This window comes from Heterocephalus glaber, unplaced genomic scaffold (assembly GCF_053883595.1).
Source record: "Heterocephalus glaber isolate CG9 unplaced genomic scaffold, H.glaber_assembly_v1.0 deba00001547, whole genome shotgun sequence".
NCBI lineage: Eukaryota > Metazoa > Chordata > Mammalia > Rodentia > Bathyergidae > Heterocephalus > Heterocephalus glaber.
Window position 1 is genome coordinate 1,436,029 of NW_028258340.1, and position 19,107 is coordinate 1,455,135.

The 19,107-nt window shown below is 40.6% G+C and overlaps 1 protein-coding gene across 1 annotated transcript in view; it reads left to right on the plus strand.

Moving 5' to 3' along the window:
• Positions 1–6,017: 6,017 nt before the first annotated feature.
• Slc9a7 (solute carrier family 9 member A7) overlaps positions 6,018–19,107 on the plus strand; it is a 159,578-nt gene continuing 146,488 nt past the window's right edge. The window contains exon 1 of the mRNA XM_004871554.3: positions 6,018–6,462. Coding sequence (XP_004871611.1) covers positions 6,135–6,462 — 328 coding nt within the window. The 5' untranslated portion in view covers positions 6,018–6,134. The remainder of the gene's footprint in view (positions 6,463–19,107) is intronic.

Here is a 19,107-nt window from a genome sequence, read left to right on the forward strand (position 1 = left end):
GGTAGAACTCTTGAAGATATTGGCATAGGAAAAGACTTTATGAACAAAACCTCAATAGCATGGGAACTAGCAGAAAGAATCAACAACTGGGATCTCATCTTATTAAAAAGCTTCTGGGCCGGGGATTTAGCTCAGTGGTTTCGACGCCTGCCTCGAAAGCCCAAGAACCCGAGTTCAATCCCCGGTACAAAAAAAAAAAAAAAAAGCTTCTGCACTGCAAGAGAAACCACCAACAGAGCTAACAGACAACCTACAATGTGGGAAAAAATTTTTAGCAGCTGTAACTCAGAAAAAGGGCTAATTATCTAGAATATATAAAGAACCGAAAAAAATCAGAACCCCCAAATTCAAAGACCCAATTCAAAAATGGGCATCTGAAATGAACAGACATTTTTCAGAAAAAGAAGTAAAAGCAACAAATAAATATATGAAAAAATGTTCAGCATCACTGGTCATTCGAGAGATGCAGATGAAAACAACACTGAGATTCCACCTCACCCCAGAAAGAATGGTTGCCATCTCTGGTGTGAGAAACTGAAAGTGCAAATAAGGATTAAAATGATTAAAATGAATAATTGATAATTTGATATAGGAAGAAGAGATCCAAAGGGTTACAGAAAGTGGGAGGGGAAGGGGAAAGGAAAGGAGGGAAAGGAGAAATTATGAGAAAAGGAAAAAATGGAAACAAAGTGTTTGTAACTAGGGAAGGGAGCACAGGGAATGGGGAAAAAATAAGAACCAAGATACATCATGTACAGGTACAAGCACCCAATGATAAATGTAAACATATTGTATACCTAAAATGTACCAATAAAAGAATTTAAGCAAAAAAAAAAGAAATCAACCAATAACAAATGCTGGTGGGGGTGTGGAGAGAAAGGAACTCTTCTCCATTGTTGGTGGGAGTGCAGACTGGTGGGACCACTATGGAAATCAGTGTGGAGGTACCTCAAAGAACTAGGGGTGGAGGTCCCATTTGACCCAGCTATTCCCCTGCTGGGTATTTTCCCAAAAGAATTAAAAGAATCATACCACAGAGATATATGTGCGCCCATGTTTATAGCAGCACAGTTTGTAATAGCTAAAGCTTGGAAACAGTCCAAGTGCCCATCAACTGGAAACTGGATAAAGAAGATGTATTTTTTTTTATAAAATAGAGTACTACTCAGCCATAAATAATGAGAAGCTAGAGTTATTTATAGCTAAATGGATGCATATTGAGGCCATACTCTTCAGTGAAATAAATAGGACACGTGTAAATACCGAATAGTTTCTCTAGTGTGAGAAACTGAGAGAGTAAATAAGGATTAATAACTAATAATTGATACTTTGAAATAAGAAAAGGTCCAAAGGGATAGGGGTGGTGGGAGGAGATGGGGAAAGGAAAGAATGGAAAGGAAAATTTATGAGAAAAGAAACAAAAAATGGAAACAAAGTCTATGTAAATAGGGAAGGGTGGAGGGGTGAAGGGCGCACAGGTAATGGGGAAAAAATAAGAACCAAAATACATCATGTACAGATACAAGCACCCGACGATAAATGTAAATGTATTGTATACCTAAAATGTACCAATAAAAGAATTTAAGAAAAAAATAAAAATAAAAATATTTTCAGGTAATTCCAACATCTGTGTCATCTCAGTGTTGGTGTCTATTTTCCAAGAGTTGAGATTTTCTGTGGGCTGGGGATTTAGCTCAGTGGTTTCATTGCCTGCTGCGCAAGCTCAAGGACCCGAGTTCGATCTCTGGTATCAAAAAAAAAAAAAAATAAGAGTTGAGATTTTCATGGTGCTTCAGATGCTGAATAATTTGAAGTTACATCTTGGACATTTTGAATATTACATTATGGGACCTTGAATACCAAGGGAGATTTTTTTTGGGGGGGGGTATTGAGTATTGAACCTAGGGCATCTTTGCACTGAGCTACATTCTCAACCTTTTTATTTATTTATTCATTCATTCATTCATTCATTTATTTATTTTTGTTACGGGGGATCAAACTTAGGACCTTGTGCTTGTGAGGCAGGCTGCAGAACCACTGAGCTAAATCCCCGGCATTCTCAACATTTTTAGTTTTTAATTCATTTTTATTTTGAGAGAGCTCTTGACTAAGTCACTAAGTTGCCCAGGCTGAGCTCAAACTTGCAGTTTTGCCTCAGCCTCCCAGAGTGCTAGGATTACAGGTATGCACTACATGCCTGGCTAATATTTTTACTTTATCTTGTAATTTACATGACTAAATTTAGATCACAAATTCTGACCTGCTTTTGTGGATTGTGGTTCCAAAGCCAATTCATCTTTTAAAATTTTTGTAGTGCTGTTCTATTTGTGTTTCATAGCTAGTCTAGGACCTGATCTGATTCTTAGTTCACTTACCACAATCTTTGGTATACTGTTTATGAGTAGATCTACGATCAGGTTGGGGTGAATCTAGAAGTTCATAAATAACTTTATGGGGTGGTCTTCTGAACTTCTCCCTCTCTACAATCTCTGGTACTTTGAAGTTCCTTGGAGTTCTCCTCTTGATCTACTGGCAAGAAATCTGGGTCTTACTTACTCTTGTCTGTCATGTATTTCCTGCAGTTTTGTTCATGTCTGGGACCAAGAAGCAGGACAGAGAGAAGAGGAAAGAATATCCTTGGGTGTTTGGGGATCACTGCCTTGGGACCACAGCCACTCCAGCCAGAGAGGAAGTTTCTCCTCCTTTTTGGTATTTTGAATATTTGTGGGTGTTGTTTTCTCGGTGTCACTGACTCAGCTCCCATAGTGGGTTTACTTATGGCCTAATGTGTGAGACAATGAAGAAAAATTTTAAAAAGAAAAAGAAAAACAGTATTTGTCCTACCTTCTTTAAACATCGGGAGGCCTATTGGGGGTCCTTCCTGGTGCTCTGTCTGTGTTGATGTCCCACGCTGGGTTTTGGGTTGCCTTGAGTCTAGTCCAATGAGACCTGGAGGAAAAAGTGGTAAACTCACAGCTAGTTCAGTTTTACTTCAAGTTCTTGTGTTCTTCAGGTATTTACCTCACACAATTTACTTTTCAGAGTCCTTACATAGCTGCTCTACACATTCTGTTCCAGGTTTTTTTTTTTTTTGAGATGAAGTCTCCCTTTGTTGCCCAGGCTGATCTTGAACTCCCATACTCAAGTGACAACACCCCCCACCCCCCACCGAGTAGCTGGGTGTACGGGCCACAACACCGCCATGCCCAGCTCTGTTTAGGTTTTATATCTCCATCAGTGGGAAAGAATGAGCTGAATGTGATTATTCTATGTTAACTAGAATCAGAACCTCTATATTGTATAGGTCTCTGTCACTCTCTCTGACTCTCTCTCTCCCCTCCCCCACATACTTCCTCTCTTGTCAGAGTGGTTGTGGTTCCTTTGGTATGTATTTGTCAATAGTCAGATGAGCCTTTTCATGATCTACCTGAGGCAACTACTTTATACAACAATTAGTCCTTTGATTATCTATTGCTATGAAGGTAGTCACTTTCAAACTTAGGATCATAACTCAAAACAATATCAATTATTTTATTTTATTTTATTTTGTTTTGTTTTTGGTACTGGGGATCAAACTCAGGTCCTTGCACTTGCAGGGCAGGCAGCAGAACCACTGAGGTAAATCCCCAGCCCATCAATTATTTTATTGTCTCATAGGTTCAGGAATAGACTAGGCTCAGCTAGGTGGTTTTTGTGTGGAGTCTCATATTTACAGCAAGATGGTGACTTGGAATGAAATAACTTTAAAGCTCATTCATGTGTGTGCCCCTTTGGGCTGTGAACCTTCAAAAAGTTGGGGCTTCTGTGGCATTTGCCTCTATTGCTGGGTTTTCCTGCATAGCAGCTTCCAGGTAGTTAGATTTTCTCCACAGTAGCTCAGGGTTCCAGAGTGAATCAAGACCCAGTCTCACAAGTCACATTTGCTGCCACATTCTATTCTTTAAGACAATATCAAAGGTCCACTTAAATTTGGGATGCCACTATGTGATGGAGCGAGGTAAGGTTCTGGGATTGAGAATATAGTAGTGGCCATTTTTTTGGAAATGTAATCTGCCACAAGTATGAAGAAGTCTGTATTTTTTTTTCTTTTTGAGACGGGGTCTCCATATGTAGTTCAGGCTGGCCTTGAACTCATTATATATCCCAGGCTGGTCTTAAACTCTTGGTGATTCTCCTGCCTCAGCCTCTCAAGTGCTGGGATTACAGGTATGTGGCACCATGCCTGGCAAGAAGCCACTTCAGTGCTCTCAGTGTGAGCTACAGAGACAACTTTTGTCTTTGACTTCTGGGAATTCAAGAGGGTATAATATTATGATTGATATGACCAGTTTTTAGCAAACATGGATTTTAGTGATTTTCCTAAAATTAGATCAAATTTTACCATCGTTGTATGACTTTCTCTGTGACTGAACAACACAGTTTTGGTGTTTGTAATTTCACTGGGAACTTGGCAGGGACTTCAAATCTTACATAGACTTTTTTCTTTTGGCAGTGACTGGGTAACAGGCTGGGGAGGGTGCATAGGGAAAGACACTGGGCAAAATCTAAGCGAAGAGATTTCCCCTGCTGTAAAGAAGGCACTAAGCAGTCTTGGTGGAATATTCACCTAGAAGGGAACCAGGAAGATTAGCAACGCTCTGAACAGCTCTCCAGGGTTCTTCAGTGAATCCTCTTAAAAATGCAAACTCTTCTGGGAGAGAGTGAATGCACAGGGTGGGGATTTCAGAATGATTAAATAAACACTTAGGATCACAGTGCAAAGCACTGTGAATTCAGTGATTATTTTGATCTTTCTTCTTCTTTTACCAAAAGAGCAACATGTGCATTGAAAATTGTAGTTCCTAAGATATATTCCACGAGGCTTCACCTTTCTGAGCCAGTGTCATATTTCTAGCGAATTGGGCTTAGTAGAAGGGAAAAAAAATGGAAACAAAGCTTTTGTAAATAAGGAGAAGAGTGTTTGAAGGGAGGGAAGAGGATTGGGGAAAAAAGAAGAATCAAGATGTGTTATCTACAGGTACAAATTCCCTATGATGAGAATGTGATAATTATGTATATCTAAAATGTAAAATAAAATTAACTTAAGAAAAAGATTCAACCAAAGTCTCCCTGGCCTACCAGGAAGTCAACATAAAAGGGTCATTAGGGTAATCGCCTCCACCCCCTCCACAGATCCTGCTTTAGGGCCACTTGGTGCTCATTTATCTGGAATGGCAAGTGCTCAGTTCCATCTGGTTCAAACCTCTTTGCCAAGGGGCTTGGTTGCACCATCCAGAAGTCAGTCTAAAGAGGGGAGGATATGGAGAACGGCAAGGGCATGTAGGGAGGGAAATGGGCAATATGATCAAAATATGTTATATTCACGTAGGAAAAATAAAGAGCCAACAAAAATATAAAAATAAGCCATTCTATTCGAATCCAACACCTTATCAGTTCTCGAATTGAGCCAGACTACAAGCAGAGGTTTGAATGAAGCCTAGCAGCTTCTGGAAGTCCTATGAGATGGAAGGCAACCTGTGAGAGGATGAAAAAAAGAGGTGCAGGAGGTAACATGGCTTCGCAGCTCCTTAGTTTCCTCAGGGGTCCCACTTTACTGGGCTCAGGGCAGTTACACACTGGCGTGAGACCAAACTTCGCGGTGGCGCCAGAGACAGGACTCGAGATCGCACACCGAGATAATCCAAACTGATGCTCCTTCCAGGAGCGGGCGACCCCTGCCGTCCATTTTAGGCAGCACGGTGGTGGCTGCCCAGGAACCGGCTCTGAGACTCCAGAAGGCCTGGCCAGGTACGCCTGGACCGGGTAAGGAGCGCAGAAACGCAAAGGGCCCACAGTGGGCCAGCGGACCCAAAGGCGACAACCGGCCCCAGCCTGTGCTGCCAGGTCCGCACGCGGCGTGGCACGCGCGGCGGTGGGACGAACAGGTGCGCGGGTGGGGGGCGGCGCTTGGGGATCCTGCGCACTGCGCGCGCCCCTCCCCCGCGCGCCTCCAGGCGCAGCCCTAGCCCGGAGCGAGCGGGAGGAGGAGCTGCGGCGGCTGCGGCCACTCGGGCAGGTCAGCGGCGCAGCGGGAACCCGCCGACGGCGCGGGCTGCTGCTCCCCCAGCGGACGAGGCACGGGCGGCCCAGGGACCATGGAGCCTGGTGACGCAGCGCACCCTGGCCCGTGGCAGGCTGTCCGGGCACTGCCGCCGCGGCTGCTACTGCTGCCGCTGCTCCCGCTGCTCCTGGGTCGGGGGCTGCGTGCAGGGGCTGCGGCCTCCTCTGCTAGGGCGGAGGCCGAGGACAGTAGCGCCATGGAGGAACTCGCAACTGAAAAGGAGGCGGAGGAGAGCCACCGGCAGGACAGCGTGAGCCTGCTCACCTTCATCCTGCTGCTCACCCTCACCATCCTCACCATCTGGCTCTTCAAGCACCGCCGGGTGCGCTTCCTGCACGAGACCGGACTGGCCATGATCTACGGTGAGCACCCTTCCTGCGCCCCCACCCCCACAGCCCTCGAGCTGCGGGGCCGCTGCGCTCCACCCGGCGCCAAGCTGTGCTCCCCCTTCACTTAACAACGTGCTTCGTTTCTTTCGCGTTTCCCGCTGCGATGGTGTGGGTTCCCAAGGTCAACTGTCTGCATTTTTTGGCATTCTACTACCGTTCAAAAAAATTCCACTCCGTTTCTTCACTGAGCACCCAGGAAGATGAAAGGCATAGAGGTGGCCCGGTTTCTTCCTCCCCTGTCTGTCCCTACTCCACCCCTCTCCATTAGCCCCCCCACCCCCCAGTTTAGCGCCACAGATAGTGTGCGTGCCTGCAGGGGCTGGAGGTGGGTGACTTCCCTGGGAACTGTACCACCCCAGAGGACAGGCCACAGTAGGGTGAGGACAAGGGCTGAAGGTGTCTTAGCTTGGGTATGGGGTGACTCGTCCTCTTTGATGGCACATCCATGGCCAGCCTAAGTAGGCGCCCACTCCTGAGGTCTGTGTTCCTAGGTCTCTTCTTAATAAAGCCAGAGCACTAAGTGCTGTGAAAGGTGAGCATGGTCCAGGACCCAGAGTGGTGGCACCATCATGTCAGGCCTAGAGAGGGATACAGGTATATGTCCTGCTCTTAACGTTTCTGTGGGAAGTTATATCCAGCTACTTGCTTTCCTCAAGCAAAGAGGAGCTTTTGTATTCCTAAAATGGTAACATGAAATGATTTTGAACATACCTTTCTGAGTGTGTGCGGAGGAAAAGTAGTGGTTTTTATTCTGGAGTCAGCTTTCTTTTGTTGTTAAGGGATAGGTTGATGCCACCGTCCTTTTCAGGATTTAATAGGACACAGTGTGTTACATGCATGGTGGTCAGCACAAATCTCATTAATAATATAAATCATCCCTCTTCCTCCTTGATGCCCCCCTCACTCTCCCCTGCCACCAAACTAGAGCCATGTGTTCTCTTTTTGAGTTAAATTCAGTGTCATTAAAGCCCACATTTGCATCCTCGGGTGAAATAGATGAACCACTTCAGGACTGTTCTCAAGAGGGAGCATTTTACTTCATCAATTATACTGGAAAGATCTCTCCACTCAATTTCCATCCAGGACTCCTCGATAGAGAGTGGAAAGCTGACACCTTAATCTTTAATGTGAAAATTACCCTTGGTTCTGGGCCTTGCATCTCTGGTGCTTGCTTGGTTGTTGACAGCCTGGGCTCCTGGCCACCAGACCTTTTCAAACAAACCACATAAGGGGCAAGTGCTGTCAGAAGCCCTCCAGTTTTGAAGAAGCATTTTGAAGCATTTTGAATTGAAATAGGATTAGGTCTAAAACAGAGTTGGTTATTGGAAATTATAAGACTTAGGACAGACTTTGGCTTCCAGACCTGGCTATTAAGCCCTGTAGTTTGTGTCATTTGGTGACAAATGTCTGATGCCAGGATGGCAGGTAAGCCTGGAGGTTTCCTGAGCAGATAGTGGGTAGGCAATTGAAGCATGTTGTCAATTCACGTGATTGACTTGAGCAATGTTGTAAATAAAGACTGCCTTTATACGAGTATACATAGTCATGTAAATTTATTTATTTTAAAGACCCTAGACTCAGTTCCTTCAAGGAAATATGGAATAAGAAGTAGATTTGAGGCTGGGGATTTAGCTCAGTGGTGCTGCCGCCTGCCTCCCAAGCGCAAGGTCCTGAGTTCAATCCCTGGTACCAAAAAAAAAAAAAAAAAAAAAGTAGATTTGACAGGCCCATAAATACATGTTCAGGGGTTTGGAAAATAAACAGGGATTTAAAGATATATATTTTTTCAGGAGTACACCATGTTTTTCAGAATTCAGTCACCTATTGTTTATTTTAAGGCTCAAAAATGACAGTGGAATTTTCCTTTGCTGTTACATACTTTTAAAACTCTTCTCAACCTTTTAGTCTTTAGGGTCATGCTCCTGTGTCCCATTTTATTTTGTGGAAAATCATGTTACAAATCTGATTTACTTGATGATGATTCACGAAAGGTAACATCATCTCAGAGCATTCCTGTGTAATTTTGTTGTGTATTTTTGTGTCTCGGTATTACTTTTAAATGTATAAAGACATTTAGTTTGTCAGTATGTGATGTCTTAGGTTATACTGAATGCTGTTATGATGTAGATTGTAATTGTGAGAAGACATTTTTTTTTCTCTCGGGAATATTTTGACTTTTGTTTCAAGCCCTCCTCCATTCTGAATTCTTATATTATTTATCTAATTATTCTTTATACACTAAAGATTATTGAGGTGGGGATTTTGACCAGTTTGACAATCTTTTTAAAACTTGCTACATTTAAAGCAACATGTGAAATGATTACTACAGTCAAGCAAATCTTTGAACATTTAAGTGAATGTGGTACAGATTTTTCCGAACTTCTCTTTTTAAATAGCAAGCAATCGGATTTTATTTCTCAATATCAATACAGGAAGTGAGTAATCCTCCTCTTGGTTCTGAGTACTAAAGAATAGAAAGACCTAAGGAAACTTGTTAGGTATCCACTGTGTGCTTGGTACTTGACTTAATTTATGGAGACAAACAATTTAACTTTTAAATATTAGCAAATTTTTATTAATAAAGGAGTTTAACTGTGGATTTCAAAGCCATTTAAAACAATTTAAGAAAGTCTAATTTTTGTGTCTTCGTCGTTGTCGTCGTTGTCATTGTCTTCTTCTTCTTCTACTTCTTCTTCTTCTTTTTTGTAGCGCTGGGGATCTAACAGTATCTTGCATGGGCCAGGCAAGTGCTGCACACCTGAGCTATACCCCCAGCCCTCTACCACCTTTTTATATTGAAGTGACATGTCAATCTCAGTGGAGTGTCTTCAGTATTTAAAAGAAATCCATATATAAGCTGGTATAGTCATAAAATATCTCTAAAAGGACATGCAGTAGATTAGTAACATTGGTTTCCTCAGGTGTAGGGAGGGGGGAGTAGCTGACTGTGAGATAGGAATATGTGTCCTTTTGTATTTTTGTACCCTTTTGTGCTTTTTGATTTTTAAACTATGGAAGTGAAATCAACTAATCATGCATTCATGCCTCCGTTTTGTGTCACCTATGATGGTATTTTAAGGTGTTCTTGAAATCAATTGCCTCAATTTGACGCCTACTTCTCTTATTTAAATCACATTATGTTACAGTATCAGTGTTCATGATTTTACATGGAACTTCTGGAGCCCTGCCCCTGAGATGGAAGCAAAACAGGGAAAGAGGAAAAAATTTTCTTGTCTCTCGCTCTCTTCTTCTTTCTCCTTATCCTGTTGTTCCCAGGAAAGAGTTGATGTTCTGTCAGGAGTGGTATGCACAAAAAGACCCCACATTAAGATCTTGCTTGTGTGCAAAGGTGCTGAAGACATTAAGAGATGATGATGATGGTGAGTGCTTAGCATTTGAATTGAGAGGAACTCTCCCAACCACCAAGGGACAGTTCAAAGCACTCTTCCATGAAAACAGGCCAAGGCAGCTGCAAGGGAAGGTGGCCGCAGACCTGACCTTCCAGGGAAATTGAAAGCAGCCCCCAGACCTTGCCATGCCAGCTGCAGACAGCTGGGCAGAGCACTAGCCTGATACCAGTCTAACCTGTTTTGTCAGACCAGGGAGCTCTCGGCTGGCTTTATGTGTGATTAAGTGCCATCCTAAAGTCACTGGGCCTGCATGTCTGAGCAGCAGAAATAGCAAGTGTATGAAGCAAGGAAAGGTGGCATAAACAGACTTTGTCAGTTAGTTGTGGTTCTCTCTCATGTGTACAATAGTTCTACTTCCTCCATAATGTTTTTGTGACAACTGACATGGGTCCAAAATATCTGGCTCTGTCACGCTAGCCCACCACCTGTTTCTCACTTCCCTTCCTCCCTGCTTATCAGTGTTCTGAAGGACACATCGGTTAGCCCTCTAGGTCCTGTGGATTGTGGGCTCATTGTGCTGTCTTGCTGGGTTGGAGCTGGATTGGTAAGCACAGCCTAAGAGTGGGGTAATAGGTACAGTCTGAAAGGGGCAAGTAAGACTTTTGCAGGAGCATGAAATTAACATTTGAGCCTGTGAGCCTCTCACTTTGGCCCCGGTTTGGGGCAGCTCTATATGGTCTTGCTTTGGTGCCATTTACCCCTGGGTTCAAATACTAGTCTTGTTACTTATAAGGCTATATTGTCTTGGGTAAACTCTCTGAACCTTAGTTTCCTCTTTTAGAAAATGGAGTTAATGTTACTCACAGCATTGTTGACCTATCTAAAGGGTCAAGTGCAGTGTCTGGCACTTAAGCACTTGGTAAATATTAGTTCCTATTCTCACTTTAGACTTTGTGATTCTTTGGCAAGCTTTGCTACTTACAAGGTTTAGAGGCCTGCTGTAATTTTAAAGTGCATTATGACACAGTGAGTAGGAGTAGAACTGTGTATGTTTTGTATATGTTTGATGGACTACTTATTAATACCTAGAAAAATCTACAATACATCTACCAGCCCCATTTATCCGGTACTTTGAGTTCTTATACCGTGTCTTTCAGAAACATTTGTATTAGGATATTTTTTAGTTTTTGGTATCAGGGAACGAACTCAGAACCTTGCGCTTGTGAGGCAGGCGGCAGAACCACTGAGCTAAATCCCTGGCCCTGCATAAGGATATTAAATTGTATAGGCAGCAGTATTTGTTGCAGCAGAAAATGTTGCAATACTCATCAGGAGGGGACTGGGTAAGTTACAATATATTCTCCTTAAGGAATACTATGCAGCTGATAAAATGAGGTCTTTTGAGATGTCCTTTGAAGGCAGCTGTCCATGTAAGATTGTTGTAGAAAAAACAAGGTACAGAACGTTATCTACCTATAGCATATACATATATATGTTGTTATATATGTGTAAATATATGCATATAAATATGTATAAGTATGTATAAATATATTATTTATACATGACATATATGCTTTTTTGGAAGGATATCCAAGTTTAGCAATGAGTTATCTTTTGGGAGTGGTATCAGTTGTTGAGAGAGAGAAGGAGGAGATGGTACTTCTCTTTTCATATTCTTCTGAATGGCCTGAATTTTCTTTAATGTATACTAATACATTACTTTTTTTTCTTCCTTTTTTTGTAGTGCTGGGGATCAAAACTAGGGCCTTGGGCATGTTAAATAAATAGTTTACCACTAAGCTACATTCCCAGCTGTTACTTTTGCAATTTCAACACCGTTTTAAAATAAAGCAAATAACTTATACAACAAAAATGCGTTAGAAATATGAGTTATGTGTTTGGGTAACATTTTATTTGGATGCTGAAATATTCTTTTTAAAGAATCTCTGAATATAGAAGATAATTTATTTATTTGAAAGTTATAAGTGGAGGTGAGGTGTTTATGCCTTAAAAATTAGACAGCTTTCCTGAAAGTATTTATTAAAACTTTTAAAAATTTACCTTTTTGCAATATTATAAGTAGAAAATCACCATTTTGCCATCCTTCACCAATAGCTGATTTAGACAGGGGTTTCCAGCGACTTCTAGAGCCAGAGGTAAAAGTTTGTTGGGGAACAAGATGCTTGCATGGTGCTGATTATCACCCCACTGATTGTTTGCCTACTGCAAAGGAAAGAAGGTTCATTTACAGGGAGATTTTGCAGTCACTATCTCATAACCAAGCCATCAGATTTATCCTTACTCATTCTGGGACTATCTGTGATGCAACAAGAAACATACAGTTTTACCTATGTAGTTTCCTTCCCCTAAATGTTTAATCTGAATTTAATCATGGTTGTAGACACACCTTCTAGTTTACACGAAATGCAGGGAATAGAGAATCAAGTTATTAAACACTATAAGAAGGCAATTGGACAAATCCAGAATATGGGGCAGTCTTCAAGTCTGTTCTCTTCAAAAAGTCAACATCAAGGGGGCTGGGGATTTAGTTCAGTGGTGCCACCGGCTGCCTCGCAAGCACAAGGTCCCGGAAGTCAACCTCAAGCGAAATAAAAAGTCAGGGGGCTTGTTCTAGATTGAGGGAGACCAAAGAGATATAACTAAACATAGAACAGGAAACTTGATTGTTTCTTAGATCATGAATATGAAGTATGAAAGATGTTTTAGGGACAATTATGGATATTTGAATGTGGACTGGGTATTAGATGATGCAGTGTTAGGGAATTACTATTATTTTTCTTAGGATAATTGAGATAATGTAGGAGAATGTATTCATGGAGATGCAGGCTAAATTGGGGTGAAGTGTATGAGTGCTGATGTATACAAGTTTTCAAAAAGTTTCATCAAAAAAATACACATACCACATTAGAGAAAATAAATGTGGCAACACACTAGTAATTGTTAAATCTAGATGGTGCATGAAAGGGCATTATGCTCCTGCCTCAACATTTTTGTATGTTTCGAAAAAAATTTTTTTTTGGTACCAGGGATCGAACTTGGGACCTTGTGCTTGGGAGGCAGGCAGTGGAACCACTGAGCTAAATCCCTGGCCCTGATTTGAAAAAATTTTTAATTATAAAATACATTGGGAAAGAAGTTAACCTGTCTGTTAACTTGTTAGCTGGTAACCTGTTAGCTTCCTTGTCTGAAAGGTTGTACGAGTGAGGCTGCACACCCCATATCTATTACTCTCATTAGACTCTTTCTGGTACTGATTAACACAGATATTAACTTACAGGAGATGATGTTAGACTTACTTAAGAGTCAGTAACTTCTTTTTAACTTCAGTTTTTGATTTTCAAGTTCATATGTCTTTTTAAAAATTGCATCTGCTTCACTTACAAGAGAATATATGCTTGGAGACCTTTTTGGTTAAAGTTTGCTCCTTGGCTTTTCATCAGTATAGATATTTGTGTTATTGTAATCCTAGTTGTTAAACCAACTGCATATTTCAGTGATCTAACATAAGAGAAATTCATATTTTCACTCATGTTATAGGCCAGTGCAGAGGACTAGCTGAGGCTGTCCACATTGTGATTCTGGGACGGTGTGCCTTCCATCTTATGGCATCCCCATTCCTGGGGCTTGGAATCCTCTCATTCCCGCTGATGAATGAGGAAAGAGAAGGAAGATCATGTGGGGGAAGATACATGTGCTAAACGTGGAAATGTTGCACATCACTTGGCCATTTTTGTTGGATAGAATTTTGGTCACATGAGGCTACTCTAACTGGAAGGGAGCCAGGGAAATGTAGTGTAGTTGGAGGAAGAAGAATAAGTTTGGAAAGCAGCCAGCCACTCTCTGTTGTAGTATTTGATGAGTACTTTGTCATACATAATCCAGAAAAGAGAAGTAGGTAGTAGGACTTTCATGTGATTTGTTTTTTTGTGTGTGTTGGTTGTTGATAAACTATACCAGACATGGTGTTGAATGTCTGTAATCCCTGCTACTTGGAGGCAAAGGCGGGAGGGTCTGGGGTGGGGCCCAGCAATTTAGCACATTAGGAATTTGTGTTTTTGCACGCTGAAATTACAGACTTAGTAGTATAAGTTTTAAAAATGGACTTTTAAAGAGCAGTTTTATATTAACAGAAAATTGAGCAGATAATAGAGGTTCCCTATATATTTTATAATCCCAAACACGCACAGCCTCCCCCATTATCAGCATCCCCCCACCAGAGTGGTACATTTTGTTACAGTTGATGAACCTACATTAACACAACTTTATAACTCCACATCCATAGTATATTCTGCATATTAATCTCTTTTTAGATCTCTGATTTGCAAGTGTTTGCTCCCATTCTGTGGATTGCCTTTTTATTGTGTTATAGTGACTTTTAATGCATGATCCTATCTGCAGGGAAAAACCCACCTTAAAACTAAGTAGTATGCAGACACTTTGCTCCTATACATCTCTGCACATATCTTTTTATATTACTATTGTCAAAATTATATCTATATATTATGTGCCCATTAACATAGGTTTATAATTAATTTTCCTGCATTTTCCATTTTAATCATACAGGATAAAAGGAGTTATGAACCAAAAGATTTTACATTAACCTGTTATTTTCATTTCTTCAGTCTGAGAAATCCTAAACATTTTTTGTAGGGCAGGCCTACTAGTAATTATCTCACTTAGTTTTTCTTTATCTGGGAATTTTTTAACTTTTCTTCGTTCTTTTTTTTTTGGTACCAGGGATCAAACTCGGGTCCTTCACCTTGCGAGGCAGGCGACAGCACCACTGAGCTAAATCCCTGGCCCCAATTTCTTCATTCTTGAGGGATCATTTTGCCAGATGCAGAATTCTGGGTTGACAGAGTACAGTATTTTTTTCCTTTCAGAATTTTAAAGATATTGTCTCATTTTCCTTCTGCCTTCCAGGGTTTCTGCTGAGAAACCAGTTTTTATATAACAAAAAAGAATTTCTTGTATATGGCAAGTCACTTCTCTTTGCTACTTTTAAAATTTTGTCCTTGCCGTCCATCATGATGTATTTTAGTGTAGATCACTTGGAGTTAAACCTGCTTGGAGATTCTTGAACCTCTTGCATGTATAGATTCATGTATTTCATCAAATTTGGGAAGTTTCTAGCCATTACGTCTTCAAATATTCTTTCTTTTTCTTTCTCTCCTTCTAGAATTTTCGTAATGTAAATGTTGATGTACTTGATGTTGTCCCATAGGTCCTTTATGTTCTGTTCATTTTTCTATATATTTCTACTTCTCAGACTTGATAAAGTCACCAGTCTTATCTTGTAGTTTGCTAATTCTTTCTACTGACTGTAGAAATATGATGGTGAGCCCCTGTAGTCACTTTTTCATTGAATTTACTGTACTTTTCAATTCTAGAATTCTAGTGCTTTGTATAATTTGTCTCTATTGATGTTCTCATTTTGTTCAGACATTGTTTTCCTGCTTTGTCTTTGTCCATGGCTTCCTTTAGTTCTTTAAACATATTTAAGGCAGTTGATTTAAAGATTTTGTCTAATATGTCTAGTACCTTGACTATCTCAGAGATGATTTCATAGATACTTTTCTCATTGCTGAATCTAAATACTCAACACTAAAAGTTAAAGGAGGAAACCTATTTTGGCTCACAGTTTGTAGAGGTTTCTGTCCATAGTTGGCTGGCTCCGAGGCAGGGCAGCATATCAGAAGGACATCACAGAGGAGAAACAGTTCATGGTGGGCAGAAAGCAGCAAAGCAGTGAAATAGTGAAGCAGCAGCAAGCAAAGAGCAATGAGCCACAAGTGACTAGCAGTGACTCTCTTTCTGTCCCGAATGTCTTACCAGTAGCACTCACACCCAGGGTGTGGCAGCCTTAATCCTAGCATTGCACCATGAATCAATCCCTGCATCTCACATCCTTGATCACAGTAGCACAATCCTAGTACCAGCCACCTCCAAAAAAGCCCACCTACATGAAGCTTTGGGGAGACATCTAGATATAAGCCATAACAGTTTCTTTTCATTTTTTTCCTTCAAATGGACCATACCTTTCATTCAAGTTAGCTGCAGATTTTTTTCCCCACCTTACAGTGTTCTACAATGTCTGTTGCTTCTCTACCATGAGTGGGCACCTAGTTAGATGAAACAGGGATGAGCAACTTCAGATATTCCTTTGGGTAGCCCCCAAAGATATTAGAATGAACAAACACAAAAAAATTCAAGTAAGGTCTTCCCTGCTGTTTCTGGGATCATTGACCAGGATCCTACACTGGGAATGTGCTCTCATTAAGTCTGCTGCTGAGCTAGGAAGGGGTGAGGCAAGGGCACATAAAATGCCACAAAAATACATTTCAAAGTTGTCTTGTTATTGCTTCAGTGTTCACTTGCTTGCTGTAAACCACTGACTTTTCCAGAGTTCTGACAAAATTGGTTCAGACAATTTGTGCTTGTTTTATAATGTTTCTATGGAGGGATGGGAATTTGGAGCTGCCTATTCAGCCATTTTACTCCTTATCATATGGAATTTTTTAAAATTAAGATTCTTTATATTTTCAGAAGTACTACAGTTTACAGGGAAGAGCAGTGGTAAGCCTTGTGTTTTATTAAACTTGTTTAACATGTTACTAAGTAAGATAGTAATGTCCAGAAGGTAGTCTGTTAAGTTTTACTGTAGGCCCCTGGTGTGTGTGTGTGTGTGTGTGTGTGTGTGTGTGTGTGTGTGTGTGTGTGTTTGAGAAGCTAGAAATTGAGAAACTTCTAATTGGGGTAGGTTTAGGTTTATACCCAACAAATTTTCTCATCCTAGCCCCATCCACATTTACTCTTAAAACACATTTTAGACAATGATACATTTATATCAGATTATCTTATTAAAAGGATTGATTCTCAAATTACTACATAAGAGTAGAACTAATAAGGGATAGCAGAGACTGCAGTTACCTTCCAATATCCATTATCCCTTTCATTGCCCTAATAGAACCTTGATTTTCAGCTCAGCATATAGCTGTGCAATGAGAATACAACATTTCCTGACCTATCTTGCAACTAGATATAGTCATGAGACCGAGTTCTGGCCAGAGGTGGAAAGAGAAGTGTTGTGTGTGGTTTGTATAAAGTGTCCTTAAAAGGCAGGGGATGTCCTTCTACCATGTCTTTATGCTTCTTAGACTATGGATTTAATGGCTAGAGCTCTAGCAGCCCTAAAGGATCAGGAGATAGCCTTGGGAATGCAAAACTTCTGACAGTGCAATAAAATAGATGGTGCTAAAGACTCTAATAGCTTAGAGCTTCCACACCAGTCTTGGATTGTATACTTCTGTACTGCTTGTGTGAGAGAAATGAATGTGCTATTTGCAGCTGAACCTAATCGTAACTTTTATACCAGGTCCCAAGTTCCATTTGGAATGAGAATGTGACACACAGGTCTGTTTTGAGGACCTGATGCAGATGTTCATACCTACTATGGATGTGGCACCGCTTGGGATGCTAGGGGAGGATGAAGAGTAGGCAGTAGAGGTCCAAAGAAAGGGTTTGAGGAAAGAATTCCACTTATATTTGATAAGTGTTTTGGATGTCTCACAACCACTCATGCATTAGGTGACTTGCTAGAAAGATTCATGGAATTCAGAGACAATTGTACTCATGGCTATGACTTACTATAGTGAAAGACACAGCAGGATCAATGGGGTAAAAGACATGATGAATGGAATCTGGAAGAGTCTAGAAGTAGGCACCAGAGTTCTGCTGTGGGAGAACTGGGAGTGAGGTTGCACAAAACAACTTTTCTCTAGCAGCTAAGTGCAGTAGCATATACTCAAGCAGCACATACTCAGTGCTTTTTGCTTAGGGAAGCTTGCTTAAGACTGGCATTTTATTGGGGGCTGCACAGGCACTCTTACTAAAATTCCTGATGTTTAGAAGGAAAGCAGGTATTCACTATAAATCAATTGCAAAAACTATCTAGCTAGGCTGGTACAGCAGAATTCATTGTTCCAGGCACACAAAACAACCTATCAACTAATACCTTAGGGCATATACAAAGACCAAGTTCCAAGGAGCTGTTGCAAGGATCAGTGATGCAAGCAGATCCTCTTAGAGATAACATCAGGCTTGCTATGTTAACTTTTTCTTGGTGAGCAACCTGAGCTGTTAACTGCTTGTTAGCTTTTGGTGTTCTTGAGGGTTCCTTAATTTTTTTACTGACACTCTTTTTATAAATCATTACTCTTTTAGATTTATTATTTTTATCTTTAAAGTGATGACAAATAAAATAGATTTTTCTGCTTTTACAAACTTTAAAATATGTATAGATATGTGTAACCAAACCATAACCACGATGAAACCTAGTCTGTCACTCTAAACAACTGTGTCATTCTGTCAGTCCACTTGGGCAATCACTGATCTTTTTTATTGCTATAGTTTTGTCTTTTCAAGTACATTATATAAATGGAATCATACAGTATGTGATGTTTTGGGATTAGCTTTTTCACTCAAAGTAATGCCTTTGAGATTCACCCTTGTTTTTGCATGTGTTTATAATTAGGTCATTTTTATTGCTCTGTGGGATTGCATTTTATGGCTATACCATAATTTATCCACTTGCCAATTGAAGGATATGAGGATTGTTTTCAATTTTGGTGATTATGAAAAGAGCCATTGCAAACATTATTGTATGAGTTTTTATATGAATATAAGTTTTCATTTTTCTATGGGCTGGAAATGAATTGGAAATCCCCAGAATGAGATTGCTGGGTCATAGAGTAAGCATGTGTCTAACTTCATAATAAAGCTGCTGAACTCTTCTATTCTGGGGGTATATTCCTTCTAGCTTGTGAAAGAGTTCTAGTTGCTCCATATTCTTTTCAGCACTTGGTATTGTTAGTAGTTTTCATTTCCTGCTTAGAAAAAAAAAAGAGGACAGCATGGCTGCCAGCATTCATTTTATTTTACATAAACATGCTCTTTGAGACTAAAGCAAATCTGACTGATTTTCAGTGTGAAAATAAAACTGTTCTTAGAGTTATTTCTAAACAGAACCTGTCTCTAACCCGAATATAACAGAAAAGCATGTGATGATCTATATTTACTAAATTTTTTCCTGTGGTAAATTTCAAAGCATGAAACAACACGCAGCAGAACATCACATTCTACAAAAAAGAAGATCTCTGAATCTTCTTGCTCTACTGGGCATTGTGCAAGTAGCAAACTTGGCAGCAGCCTGTGTTTCCTTGATGTTGGTGGTATGCTCTTGCATATG